At 41.7% G+C, this 15,200-nt stretch overlaps 1 protein-coding gene across 2 annotated transcripts in view; it reads right to left on the bottom strand.

The window, feature by feature from the left end:
* The window catches only part of stard9 (StAR-related lipid transfer (START) domain containing 9), a 374,404-nt gene that overhangs the window by 164,677 nt on the left and 194,527 nt on the right, over positions 1 to 15,200 (bottom strand). For both annotated transcript variants that reach the window (XM_078562913.1, XM_078562914.1), the window contains exons 13-16: positions 12,316 to 12,413; positions 11,378 to 11,455; positions 9,814 to 9,888; positions 2,918 to 3,097 (exon numbers count right to left, since the gene is read on the bottom strand). In XM_078562913.1, coding sequence (XP_078419039.1) covers positions 2,918 to 3,097; positions 9,814 to 9,888; positions 11,378 to 11,455; positions 12,316 to 12,413 — 431 coding nt within the window. The remainder of the gene's footprint in view (positions 1 to 2,917; positions 3,098 to 9,813; positions 9,889 to 11,377; positions 11,456 to 12,315; positions 12,414 to 15,200) is intronic.

Here is a 15,200-nt window from a genome sequence, read left to right as displayed (position 1 = left end):
GCCCCACTAAGGATCTCCAGGATTGTTGTGGTCTACCGTGCCCTTCACAACATGGTGCAGCAGAGAGGAATGGAGAAGGAGCGAGAGGTAGGTGGAAAGCACTCAGCATGCTCAGAGGAGGAGAAGAAGCATCATGATGTGCCATTGGTGCCTGTAGCCACAGAGCTGTCTGCCAGAGAAGCCCATGACGGCCTCATCCTGGCATGCTTCACTTGAGAAATGTAGTCACAAAATTGCAAGTTTTCTATCAAGACTCCCATGCAACTACCCTACAGCAAACCTCCTTCTGGTCACCCAGCCAACTATCACATTAACAGCCTTTCCTCATCAAGGCCTATCATTCCATTCACCGGAATGAAACTGACCAGGGTCAATGGGGGTCAATCAAAGTAGAGGCTATGACAATGAGCACTTCACATATATTCATTCTTCCATTCACATAAAGAGCATCAATGCAATACTAACTATGTAATAAGTACCCAAGTGATTCCCTCTATGCAACTAAGGCCTTTTCCTCATACACTTTCGATTACTTCTATGTGGTCCAACCTCTGTGTCTTGCATGGCTGCTCTTTCCCCTGTACTGAGACATGAGATCCCGGCGGCAGACATCCTCTGGACTTTGGAGCCCATAAGGGTCCTGCCAAAGACTGCCATACCTGCACTTGTCCAGAGCAGACTCTGTCTGAGGGGGTATGGGGAGGCAAGGGTGGTGAAGTAGGTATGCCTTGAGAAGAGCCCCCATTGCCATCAGCCCTTTTTCTACCTTCCCTCTCAGGGCCCTCCTGCACACCCCTGCGAACCAAGAGCAGGACAGCAGTTGGCTGCACATCACTGTGGAATTCAGCCATCAAGGCGATGCTTTGTTTGAACCTCTGTAAACTGACAGAGTGCGTAGGCCATTGGACATAGGCCAGCATGCGTTCAGTGGCCTTCCTACCTCTTCATGACATCAGCCACTTTTTCAATGGAGGTGGTCATCAGCACAAGCGCCTGAGACATCATGGCACTCATACTAGAAGTGGACTCCTCAATTTTCTATGCAAGCATGTGCATAGTCTCTGGAAATTCTGGCAGAAGTTCATACATTCCCTGTTGCTACTCCACAAGTACCCAAATGGGTACGACCCGAGACTCAGTATGTGTCCGGCTGAGCAAACATTGGAGCGTCCTGCACCGTCCAACGGGGACTCTCTACTGCTGTTCCTCTCTCCAGCAACTGCTCCTGCTCACATGTGATATGCTCCTCATCATGTGCTGTTCTGTCTAAATCTAATGTGTGTATCTGTACAGATGGAGGGTGTGCACGAGTCATCTGACAGTGTATCCTCAGAGTGCTGGTCCTCCTCCCCTCGGAGGAGTTCGTCAGGTTCCTCTCTCATCTCCTCCACTAGTACTGTTGATGGGTCTGTGGGAGATGAAAGACATGAGCTATTGCTGAATGTAGGTGAAATAGGGTTCTAAGGCAGCATTCTACAGATCAGGTCATTTAATAAATTGCTGACATTGATTCAACATGAGTGACAGTTCAGTGCCAAGTGGTATTGTGATGTCTAATGCTGTCACCAGAGCTCTGGGCCACTGTCATCCCTCCATCGGTGATGGTTTGTACAGGTGTCACCCTGCCAATGTCCAGGCCTTCCTTCTCCATTGATGTCAGGTCGGCCATGGCTGAAGATTCATCCCCAGTTCTCCGTCTCTCCCTAGTGTTATGGGCTCTCTTCTCCTGCAATTAGAAAAGGCAAAGAGTTAAGGCTGTGAGGAGTAAACTGATTGCAGAGGATGGAGGGTAAGCATTTGAGGAAGGTGACTGTGAGGAATGGGAGCAAAAGGGCAATAGGACAAGGACGAGTGTGAGTGCTTTCTGTTGAGATAGAGATTTGAGGAGGAAGCTGGAGAGAAAATAGTGTGTGTGACAGCAAGGTCAAAGGACCGCTGTTCAGGACAATGTTTGCCAGAAGAGAGACTGCCAAATGAGAGAGGATACTCACCTTGTCGGGCCTCATAAGGGGATTAAACTTTCTCCGGCACTGAATCCAGGTCTTTGGCACCTCGCTTTGGCTGCTCACCACCTCTGCAATCTCCAGCCACTTGGTGAAGCTGGCTGGGCTCCTGCTGCAGCCAAGGGAGAGGGCTTCTCTGTGCCCACTCTGCATCAATCATCACACCCCTAAGCACAAGTCAGGGAACTGGAGAGGAGGGGGGTGCCTTTCCATATCTTCCCTCCATTCTTCAGCTCCTTTCTCACTCCCACTGCTATCCTACATACTCCAATGACTGCTGCCATTGAGAGTCCTGCTGATGGCCCTTTAGAGATGCTTCATTGCTTATTAAGGTGCATATCCTGCCTGCCCTCTCTGATTGGTAGAGGAACCAGTTCTGTGTACTTTTAAACTTGGAAAAAAGTCTGCTAAATAGTTTTATTCTATCTGCATTGGCATGGTGAAGAAAGGAGAATATTATAGCCATTTTGCACGATCACCAGAAAGCCATTTAACATAATTAAGGGCTCTTTGTCAAATCTGTAACTCTTGCCTTTTACTCTTGATACTGCTGGTGTGCCTATGAACCTTAGCCCTTCAACTGTCAAGGTCTCCATGGAAACACATTCAAAAGTTTCTCTACAGAATGATGAGGTGTAATCACCAATTCTACAATTATTCACAGCTAGGAGGATTATGGAGATGTTTCCAAATGGCAGGACAGAACAAATAAGTACAGGAAAATTGAAAGGGTCTACTTGCACTTCCTCCTGTCTGATCTACAGTAGCATAAGCATAGAAGCAGGTAACCCACTAGTCAAGAGATCTTATACAAGGATCTTTGAGAGAGAGAGAGAAAATATAACCAGGAGAATATGTAAATTTAAGGAATTAAATCAACAGTGAATCAATTCAAAACAGGTCTGAAATCTTACCCTGAGATGATAGAGAGCAACACCTGTACTTAATATATCCTCATCCATTGCTATTAAATGAGGTAACTGGAAGGCAACAATCACCCCTGCTTTCCCTCTGTTTATGTCCACGTAGTATTCCTCCATGATTGCTTTTGTGTCCTTCCATCGGTCTGTCCAATCTTTGGTAAGCTGGTCCACCTGAGAAAGATCACAGCAATTCATGTCTTCAGTATTTAATCTAAGCTACATCCAACTAAGATTATAAAACAGCATTAATTAGGAACTTTATGTAATGAAGTGTAATCAATTGGAAAACATTCAGGCAATCTGACTGCCACTTCAATGCCTCAACATGCTAGTCACAGCTCGATGTTAAGGGTCACAGAGTCATTTGCAGTACAGAAGGAGACCGATCAGCTTATCAAGCCCATGCCAGCTCTCCACAGAGCAGTCCAGTCAGTCCCATTCCCCTGCAAGTTTATTTCCTTTTGAAATCATTGACTGTCACTGCTTCTACCACCTTCATAGGCAATGAGGTTCAGGTCATTACCACTCAGTGCATAAAAAAGTTCTTTCACTCGTTCCCCCATATCATTTGCCCAACACCCTAAATCTGTGTGTCCTAATCCTTGTACCATTGGGTAATGGGCACAGTATTTCCTTGTCTACCTCATCCAAAACTGGAATAATCTTATATACTTTTTTTCAAATCTACCCTCCATCTTATATAAAAGCAAAATACTCTGGATGCTGGAAATCTGAAATACAAACAGAAAAGGCTGGGAAAACTCAGCAGGTTCTGACAGCATCTGTGGAGAAAGAAACAGAGTTTCTCTCTCCACTAATGCTGTCAGACCTGCTGAGTTTTTCCAGCCTTTTCTGTTTTTACTTCCCTCAATCTTCTTTGCTCCAAGGAGAACGATCCCAGCTTCTCAAACACAAGCTTGTAACTAAAATCCCCCATCCCTGAACCATTCTGGTAAATCTCTTATGCACTTTCTCAAGAATATTCACATCCTTCCTAAAGTGTTGTGACCAAAACTGAATGCAATACTCTGGTTGGGGCCTAACCACTGCTTTATTAAGGGCTCAGCATAATTTCCCTGCTTTTGTACTCAATGCCTTTATCTATGAAGCACAAGGTTCTATATGCTTTGCTAACTACTCTCTCAGTATGTCCTGCCATCTTCAAAGATCAATGCATATGCACGCCTAGGTCCTTCTGTTCCTGCATACTCTTTAAAACTGTGCTATTAAGTCTATATTGCCTCTCCCTATCTCTTTTGTCAAAATGCTTCACCTCACAGTTCTCTCTATTAAATTCCATCTGCAACTTTGTCTGCCCCTTTGCTAGCTTACCTATGTCCTGTCGCAGTCGATTAGTATCCTCCTTACTGCTTGCCACATCTCCAAGCTTGGTACCATTGACAATTTTTTGAAATGTTGCTCTGCATTCCAATATCCAAGTTATTTATATATAGCAAAAAAAAAAATACAGCAGTCCTAGAACTCACCCTTGGGGAACACCATTGTCTACCACCCTCCAGTCTGAAAAATAACCATTTACCATGACCAGTTTTTTGTTCTCAAGTTTTTTTTGGCACTGACTCTCCTATTCCATTAGCCTCAATTTTGTTAATTAGTCTTTTATGTGGTACTTCGTCAAACATTTCCTTAAAATCTATATAGACAACATCCACTGCATTCCTTTCATCAACTTTCCCTGTTACTTCATCAAAAAATTCAATTCGATCAATCAAATACTATTTGCCTTTTACAATCAGTGCTGGCTCTCCTTAATTAACTCAAAGTTCTCATAGTGCCTGTTGATTTTTTTTCCCCCTGATTATGGATTCCAAAACATTACCCACCACTGATGTTAAACTACCTTGCCTGTAGTGCTAGAACTGTCTTTACTTTCTTGAATAAGAAATAACATTTCCCACTCTGCAATTCTTTGGAAGGTTATGGCAAGCCTTTCTCTTATCTCCACCCAGACATCCTTTAACAACCTGGGATGTAAGCCATCCAGACCCTGCGACCTATCTACTCTTAAACATAACCAGACTCTCCAGTACCACCTCCATCTCAATTTCATCCCATCCATTACATCTACTATCCTTGCTTCTTTTTTAGTAAATACCGATACAAAATACTCATCAAGTATTCTAGTCTAGTCCTGCGCTTCTAAGCATATATCACCGTCTTTGTGCCTAATAGAACCCGCTCCACCTCTTACTACTGGCTCACAATTTACATGCTGGTAGAAGATTTTTGGGTTCCTTTTACATTGGATGCCATTCTATTCTCATATTTTTTCTTTGCCAGTCTTATTTTCCTCTTCAATTCCTCTTTCAACCCATTGCGCTTGAAGAAAACATCTGACATGCAACATACAACATTTCTTTTTGTTTTTCATAAATTTCTATCTCACCTGTCACCCAAAGAGCCCTGGTTTTTGTTCCCCTATCTTTCTCCCTTGTTGCAATGCACCCAGCCTGTACCTGAATCATCTCTGGCTTAAAGATTGCCTATTGTTCCCATTACAGTTTTTTCCTGTCAGTCTTTGATTCCATTTTACTATGGTTAGATCTCTTCTCATCCCATTGAAATTAGTCCCTTCCAATTTACATGTTCCACTTTAGGTTGTTCCTTACTGTCCTGCATTACTAGTCCAAAACTTAATATATATTAATTACTCTTATCCAAGTATTCCCCCACATACCAGTGGTCCATTTGGCCCACCTCATTCCTCAGCACCAGAGCCAACATTGCCTCCTTTCTGGTTGGGCTGAGAACATAATGTTCAAGGAAGTTCTCCTGAACATATTTCAGAAATTCCTTCCCCTCCTCACCCTTGATTCCAACACTTCATGAGTCTTCAGGGTGTATCCCACTCTCAGACAGATACTCAGCAGACTGCTGGGAGTGAATGACACTTTGGCGGAATGCAGTCAAGACCATGCCATCAATGAGCAAGGGATTATACAGGAGGGGACAACAAAGTGTAGAATTGCAGTTATTGGAGATTTCATAGTCAGGGAGACAAACAGGCATTTCTGTAACTGTTATTGTGAGTCCTGCATGTGGTGATATTTGGGTAAAGTCCCCCAATATCACTACCATTTCTGTGATTTCCCTGCAGATTTGTTCTTCTATCTTCTCTCAGTATCTGAAGTCCTATTGAATACCAACAATAGAGAGATCATGCCCCTTTTGTTTCTCAACTCCAAAGATATTGTATCCTTGTTCCCTCAATGACATTCCCTCGTGATAACACTGCAATATCTTCCCTAATCAGTACTACCACCACACCTCCCTCTTTGTCTTCCCTTTCTTTTCTGAACATTTTATACCCTTGTATATTAAGCGCCCAGTTCTCACCATTTTTAAGCCACGCTTCTATTATTGCCATTACATCATATTCCCACACAGCCATTTGTGCTTTTAGTTCACAAACCTTGTTCACCAACCTTATTCACACACTTTGTTCATTTACATACATGCATTGTAATCCTGTCTTGGCATTCCTCGTAGTTCCTCTTAGCCAACTCATATCTAACATTGAACCACTCCCTTCTCTAGTTCTATCCAACAATCTTACTTTATGCATCTTCTTTGCTATATGCTGGTTCCCATCCCCAGGCCAATTTAGTTTAAACCTTCCCCAATCACACTAGTGAATCTCCCTGAAAGGAAATTGTTTCCAGTCCTGTTGAGGGGCAACCCATCCCTTTTGAATAGATAACTACCATCCCAGAACTGGTCCCAATGCCCCAAGTACCTGAAGCATCCCTCCATGCCTCAAGGGAATCATTGATCCTCCCTATCTTCCTATTTCTATTCTCGGGAGGGCATGGCACTGGGAGTAATCCAGAGGTTACTACCCTTGAGGTCCTACTTTTTAAACTTCCTCCCTAGTTCCTGAAAATTTGGCCGTAGGACCTCAAAATCTGCCCTCTTTATCTCATTAGTACCAATGTATACTACAACTTCTGGCACACTTGCTTCCCCCTGCAGAATATTCTGCACTTTCTCCATGATGTCCTTTACCCTGGCACCAGGGAGGTAACACCACATGCAGAACTCACGATATCAGTTACAGAAATGCATGCCTGTCTCCCTGACTATGAAATCTTCTATAAAAATTGCATTTCTACACTTGGTTTTTCTCATTCTTTCATGGAATGTGGGCATTGCTGGCAAGGCCAGCATTTATTGCCCATCCCTAATTGCCTTTGAGAAGGTGATGGTAAGCTGCTTTCTTGAATTACTCCAATCCATGTGGTGCTGATACACCCACAGTGCTGTTCAGGAGGGAATTCCAGGATTTTGACCCAGTGACAGTGAAGGAATGGCGATATAATCAGGATTGTGTGCAGCTTGGAGGGGAAATTGCAGGTGGTGATGTTCCCATGCATCTGCTGCCTTTATCCTTTTAGGCGGTAAGGGTCACTGGTTTGGAAGGTTGTTCCCTCCTGTGTAATCCCTTGCCCATTGGTGGCATGGCACTGCAAAGTGTCATTCACTCTCAGTAGTCTCTAATGCTAAGTACCTGTATGACAGTGGTGCACACATATGAACATAAGAAATAGGATCAGGAGCAGGCCTATCGAACCTGCTCCACCAGTCTCCCTGAACATCAACATTTACAAGTTTCATTTACTTTAAAAAAATTCTGCTTTTCTATTCTTACGCCCAAAGTGAATAACTTCACAATTTCCCACATTATACTCCATCTGCCGTCTTGTTGCCCACTTACTTAACCTGTCTATATCTCTTTGTGTACTCAGTTTGCACTTCCACCTAGCTTTGTATCGTCACCAAACTTAGATACATTACTTTCTGTCTCTTCATCCAAGTCATTAATATAATATAGATTGTAAATAGCCGAGATCCCATCTCTGATTCCTGAAGCACTCCATTAGTCACAGCCTGCCAGGTTGAAAGTGCCCCATTTAACCCTCTGCTTTCTGTCCATTAACCAATCCTCTATCCACGCTATATCACCCTCAACTCCTTGAGTCCTTATCTTGTGTATTAACCTTTTGTGTGGCACCCTCATCAAATGACTTTTGGAAATCCAAGTAAACTATATCTACTAGTTCCCCTCTATCTACCCCACCTTTTACATCCTCAAAAAACTGCAATAAATTTGTCAAACAGGATTTACCTTTCATAAAGGCATATTGACTTGTTTTAATCATGCTATGTTTTTCTAAGTGCAATGTTAAGACTTCCTTAAAATTGGCTTCCAGCACTTTCCTGATGACTGATGTCAAAAGTCCCCTGTTTTCTCTCTTCCCCCTTTCTTGAATAGCAGTGTTACATTTGCTAACTTCCAATCTGCTGTACCGTTCCAGAATCTTGGGAATTTTGGAAAATCATAGCAGTGCATCCACTATCTATGCAGTAAATCTCTTTTAGAACCTGAGGATGTAGTTCATCAGGTCCTGGGGATTTGTCGAAGTTTAGTCCTTGAGTTTCTCCAGAACTTTTTTTCTGCTGATATTAATTACCTTATTTTCCCTACTCTTATTAGCCCCTTGGTTAGCCTCTATTTCAAATATGTAACTTATGTCTTCTACTGTGAAGACAGACACTAAATATTTGTTCAATGTCTCAGCCATTTCCTCATTCCCCATTATAATTTCTCCTGTCTCTGCTTCTAAGGTAATAACATTTAATTTAGCTATTCCCCTCCTTTCAATATACTTGTAAAAGCTCTTACAATCTATTTTTATATTCCTGGCTTTATCCCCTGTTGGTTCCACAACATACTGCTCCAGGAAACTGTCACAAAAGCATTCTACAAACTCATCTTCCAGACCACCTGTGCCAAATTGATTGGTCCAGTTTATATTAAGATTGAAGTCCCCCACAACAACCTTGGGCAGAATTTTCCATGTGTTGGGCGGGCAGGCGCTGAGCTGATCGCCGCCAGCGATCGGGACCACACCGCCATTTTACGTGGGCAAGCCAATTAAGCCCCGCCCAGCGTGACATCCACTGGAAAGCACTATACGCTCCCTGTGCGGGCGGGGGGAATCCCTGAAATCGAGAGTGCACTAAGTACAGCCTCAGGGAGATCGCCTTGACTTTTAAAAATATTAAAAATAGAAAAAAAAAATTCCCTTACATGTCCCCTCATGTGACAATGTCACATGAGTTGGGACATGTTCATAATTTACATAACAACTTTATTACAATTTTTAAAACCCTACATGGAACCTCATCCCGCCGCTGGATGAGGTTTCATGTTTTTTCTATTGCCTGCCGGGGCTCCTGGCCGACCCGCCAACCTTAGGGTTGGACAGGTAGATCCTTCAATTGCTTAATTGATCCTGTCAATGGCCTAAATTGGCCATTGACAGGTCGGCAGGCCCGCAGCTGATTTTGCTGCGCCCCCACCTTCCTAAAAATTTAAATGGGGTGGGGTGATGTCGGGGTTCCGCCCAATGTCATCCCACGTCATTTTACGTGGCAGCGAGAGGGCCCCGCCCCCCGCTCGCTGACGGCAAAATTCTGCCCATTGTCTTTGTTACAAGTTCCAATCATTTCTGTTCAATGGTATAACTTCTGCTTGGAGGTCAATAAGCTACTCCTACCAGCATTTTCTGAACATTCCCATTTCTAATCTCCACCCATACTGATTCTGCTTCCTGATTTTCTGAGCCAAGATCCCTCTCACTTGTGCCTTTATGTCATCCTCTATTATCAGGGCTACCCATCACCTTTTCTATTCTGTATGTCTTTTCAAAATGTTGTGTACCTTGGAATATTTTTTTCTCAACCCTGGTTACCTTTTAACCATGTCCCTGTAATGGTGATTCGATCTAAACCATTTAACTCTATTTGTGCCACTAGTTTATCTATCTTATCTTATTTTCCTTCGTACAAAGAGTATAACCAACCTTGAGTTCATTTTGAAGTAGCATTTCTGTTAGGCTTCCATCTTTCTCATCATTTAAAGAAGGACTGAAGTTTCGCTACAAAACAACATTACAGATTATTTTTGCTTTTGTGCTAAATTGATTGAATACACAATCCAGGTGTACAGCTAACAGGATCATGGCTGCCACAGTAGTTTTTGAATTTGGGGTTAAGGTAATGAGGGACAACACAACAGTGCTCTTGTAGTGACAGAAGATCCTTGCAAAGTCTAGCAGGGTCATTCAAGTACATTCCTGCAACCATGTTGATCGGTTTATTAAGCACGACTGCTCCGTATCAGAAGCTTTGGGACAAGCCTATTACCTGCCTTTCTGACAAGCATAAAACAAGTTAGTTCTTGTCTAACAATACAAAATTTGGATGAACCTAGATCATCCCCTCTTGTTTTACCATTGAAAAATAATTTCACAGGACATTTTCTGCACTTAAATCAGCCCAATTTTTCTCTCCCTCACCCCAAACCAAATTTGTCTCTTCAGTGTTAGTTTGATTTAGTTGCCCCTCGCCCACCAAGTCCCCTGAGTCAAAAGATCTGAGTGAAGACCTACCAACTCCAGGGCACCAAATCTAGGTTGTCACTTCACCTGAGGAAGTGCTGCATTGGTGGAGGTGCCATCTACCAGTTAAGGTGAGTGTGGATAACTACATGGTACTATTCAAAGAAGGACAAGAACGTTCTCCTGGTAACCCTCAACCAATACTACCAAGTGATCAATTGGTCACTTATCTAACTACTGTATGTGGCCTTGCTGTGCACAAATTGGCTGCTCCATTTACCTACAAAACAGCAGTGACTACATTTCAAAAGTAATCCACTGCACGTGAAGCACTTAGGGCATCCTGACTATGTCAAAGTTACTTTATAAATATAAGTCCTTCCTTCTTTCTTTTTATGATTATTGTTTTTATGCAGCTTGTCATCTGCAAGGCAAGCTAAACCCACCCTGCCAATAACTGTATCCTGTCAGTCAAAAACCCCACTAAATTATACAGAGAAGGAGGAGGGGGGGAACAATATTACACACCCTTTCCCCTGCCCTTATGAAGAGATGGGAAGCTGAGAAAACCAACCAAGTTTATGCTCCTGTGAAGCACCTTAGAACATTTTACTTTCTTAAAGGTGTGATATAAATGCAAGTATTTATTGCTGTTATCACGAAAAAGGGTAATACACAGTATACTTGGATTTCCAAAAGTAATTTGATGAGATGCCACACCAGATGATCCAGTATCTGATGACATTATCAAGAATTGAGGTGTGTTTTTTTTAATCCACATTTCCCAGAACTCATAACTGTACATAAATCTTCAGAGGAAATAAACAAGGATATTTAATTAATATGCTTTTGAAAGACTTCAGCCAAACTTTACACAAGATAGTGCCTGAAATACAATTTTCAAAATAATTTTTTTGATCAGATGTCATTTTATTTATCATGGTAGTAAGGAATAATAAAATACAGTCAATATTAATATTTAACTTATTATTTTCTCTATGACTTTAGGCAAGAACGCATCACTTACCAATTCAAAACTCATGAGCATGGCTTTTAATCGGTCAATCTCCTCACGCAGTTCTCTAATTAACTTTACATTAGCATCCTGAAAAGGGTTAAGGGGACTCTTAAGACATTGTAATGATGTCCAGTACAATTACAAAATACATTTTATATATATCAAATACAAAAAAAATTCCAATTTGGAGACACAGTAATCTCACTTATCACTGTAAATATTCTTATTCTTTTTAAACAAAAACTCACACTACAGTACCATTTCATTGATGCTCCAACAATGCTCAGAGAACCCTACATTCCACCAATTTTGAATACTTCTGCATCACCAATTTTAATCATTTCACTAATGGCAGCAATGCCTTCAGCTACTTGGGACCTAAGCTCTGGAATTCTCCCCCACAAACCTCTCTGCCTCTCAACGTCTCACTTCTCCTTTACGCTGGTCCTCAAAGCCTACCTCATTGGCTTGAAAAATAAATGCTGTCCAATAACTCTCCTGTGTAGCACTTCTGGGCATTTAATTATGTTAAGACACTATTTAATGTAACTTTCCGTTGGTGCTGGCTGCATTTCTAGTACTTTACCCAACATTCATTCTTCGTGTGTCAGCAAGTTATTGGAGTAAAAACATCATAAGTGAGTCTGATACTAAACTAACTCACTACTTGCATGCTCTCACGCTCCATTGGGGTCATTGAATAGTGACCAGGGAGCGGGAACCATGGCTGATCTTTCCACTCCACAGCTCAAGGGTTGTCGAGTCCCAGCAGAATCTCCCTTATTTACCTAGCACAGGCATGATGCCTTTCTTCTTTACACGGGTTAGTCCAATACTCAACAACAAAATAACCAATTGACCCACTTGGGAGAGTTGTTACATTAAAAGAGAACAAACGAGACACAGCTTGAATGCAGTTACCTGGAAAACAACCACTAATTTCTCACCTCATTCACACGGGGTTTATTGATAATATTCTTTGCATGTGCTGCATATCTTAAGGTGCTGATGGTTTCACTATAACTTGTGCTTGCAGGTGAGATGGCTGCAGTCAAAAAACATAGGCTGTAATGATCATATTGTGAATCAGGAACAGACAAAAATAAAAGAACAAGCAAGATGTGTTTGCAAATCAACACAAAGTAAAAGAAAAGATCTGAGAAAGTAGACTGCCACGACAGTTATTGGGGAAGACCTATATTTTATGTTGGTATGATGGTCCCTTTAAGAATTTGGTTTCTCTAGGAGATTATTTCTGGTAAAGCACCTTGATTCCAGTAACTGATCATGTGACCAAGTTGCCTGGGAAATAAGCCAAAGAAAAAATGTCAAATGGAAGTTAATTATAGAACGGTGGGTGTGGCTCCAGTCTAAGTGAACTTGCTGCAGGAGCTATTCCTTTCAAGCAGGATTCAATTGAAACAAAAACAGAAAATGCTGGAAAAACTCTGCAGGCCTGACAGCATCTGTGGAGAGAGAAACAGAGTTGAAGTTTCGAGTCTGTATGACTCTTTTTGAAATTGTGTATGTGCTAGCTAAAAGAGTTTAAAACTCTTGTTAACTGAAGGACTCTTGGCAATGTGTTGGACTTTTAAGGATAGCCAAGCTAAGGAGACAGAGAGACAGAGAGACAGAAACACAGACAGACAGACAGACAGAGAGAGAGACACACACACAGACAGAGAGCGGCAGACAGAGAACAGCAGAGAGTCAGACAGAGACACACAGAGAGAGAGAGAGAAAGAGAGAGAGACAGAGACAGAGACATATATAGAGAGACAGACAGAGAGAGGGACAGAGAGAGAGGGACAGAGAGAGAGGGACACACAGACAGACAGAGACAGACATAGAGAGGCAGACAGAGAGAAAGAGAGACACAGACAGAGAGAGAGACACAGACAGAGAGAGACAGGGAGAGAGAGTGAGAGAGAGACAGGGAGAGAGAGTGAGAGAGAGACAGAGAGAGTGAGAGACAGACACTCTTGCCAGAAGTAACTGGAAGACCCAAGAAACCTCAGCTCTTACATGAATCTTTGAAACAGTATTCAATTGGTTAATCTTCCAATTTCTGATAAGCATCTGACTTGAGTTATTGGGGATGTAAGTCAAATGGGTGCAGAAAGGAAGTTGAGCAAAAACATTTGGTTAAAGTATAAGTATCTGTGTTCATTGTACTTTTAATATCTTTAACATAACTAACTATTTAAGATAGATTGTAATTAATAGTATTCATGTTCTTTGACTTTTGTGTAGTAAATTCTTTTGTTTTAAACCTTGAGCCCTGTGGGCTTCATTCTTTAGTAAATACCTGGGTTTTCAGATTCTAAAAATAAACTAAACACATTACTGGTCTCCATCGAGACTATAACAGAGTTCATCACAGTTTCACACACAAGTGGGCAGCTTTCACTTTTTAAAAAAAAAGTATTTTGCATTATTTCCACTTTCACAATGCATTATAGCACAGATGTAGGGCAAAAAAAAGCAAACAAATTGGTTAACATTTTCAAATTACTGAGCAATGTGTGATAACATTCTAGAAAACTGTATTACAACTTAACATGTTACACTAATCCAGTAAAATATTTCAAAAATACATTAGTAATGCATCGGACATTTATAATAAATAACTCTAAGTTGAGCATTGTAACTGGGCATCTCATCTTTTCAACTAAAAAATACTGTAAATGACAAGCTTGAATAATGCAGTTAAAACATTTTTTTTAAACGTCATGCTGGATATAACATTCCAGAACATGTTTGTGCATCCTTTGCTGAGCCAAGCGCCAAATAGTCCTGGTTGCTCAATGTCATAATGAGCACTTTGTGACTAGGTCACGGGATGTCAGCAATATAGAAGTGCAAATAATTTGGGCTAATACAGTTGATTAACTTCTTTCTGTTAATATGCTTGCGTAGCAGGGGCAACAGATTTACTTGAATGTGTGTTTTTTCATAATTGTGACTGCAGCCTCCCATCACATGTCCTCCTCTAATTGAGATAATGAATTAAAATTTTCACAGGATTAAAATTAGCCAAACATGAGTTTATGATGGACACAGATTCCACAATCACCAAAAACATTACTAAGTTACTGGACCAAAAACGCAGTCCCAACAGTTTTGCCAGTTCCTCCAAACCGAGTTGCATTGTAGCATACTCCACCTAGTGGCCAGGTCAAGATATGGTCTGGATTTTACTCAGAATTCATAGAGGCTGGTTGGCTCTATGCTGGGGTGTCGAAGGGTGGACTGGATCTACTGGATGCCCAAGACAGGCAACAGGACTACGCAGGAACAGGCTATTCCTAATGGTAGGGCCCACTCAGATGAAGACACAGTGCAGCTTAAGGGTCAGAAAACAATGCAGGATAGGGGGGGATGGAAAAAAGAGGGGGATGAAAAGTTACATACGGTAGTGTAATATAGTATGTGTGAAGGATGGTGACTTTAACTTTGCTTCCAATCTCATTCACTCTGATGGGGAGGGTATCCTAGGGTGTGAATATTACCCTGGACTATTTTTGCAAACCTCCAGCATAACAACATTAGCAGCTCCTTCTTGGTTTCTTCAGATAATAATGCTAGCTTGGGCAACACTTGGAAAGGGTACTTATACACAAAAGATAAGTTCAAAAAAATTTCACACTGAGAAATTCTTGAAATATTATGTGCTTATTCAAATCTTCCTTAGGCCCCAAGCTCTAGAATCCCCCCTCAATTTCTCCTCTTCTCTATCTTCCTTTAAGATGCTCCTTAAAACCTACCTTTTTGACCAAGCTCTTGGCCATCATGTGTATAATTTTGCTTTAAAATGCTCCTGAAAAGCGGG

Source organism: Cetorhinus maximus, chromosome 18 (assembly GCF_964194155.1).
Source record: "Cetorhinus maximus chromosome 18, sCetMax3.hap1.1, whole genome shotgun sequence".
Taxonomy (NCBI): domain Eukaryota; kingdom Metazoa; phylum Chordata; class Chondrichthyes; order Lamniformes; family Cetorhinidae; genus Cetorhinus; species Cetorhinus maximus.
The sequence above is the reverse complement of the archived record's forward strand: the minus strand, read 5'-3'. Positions and strand labels throughout refer to the sequence as shown.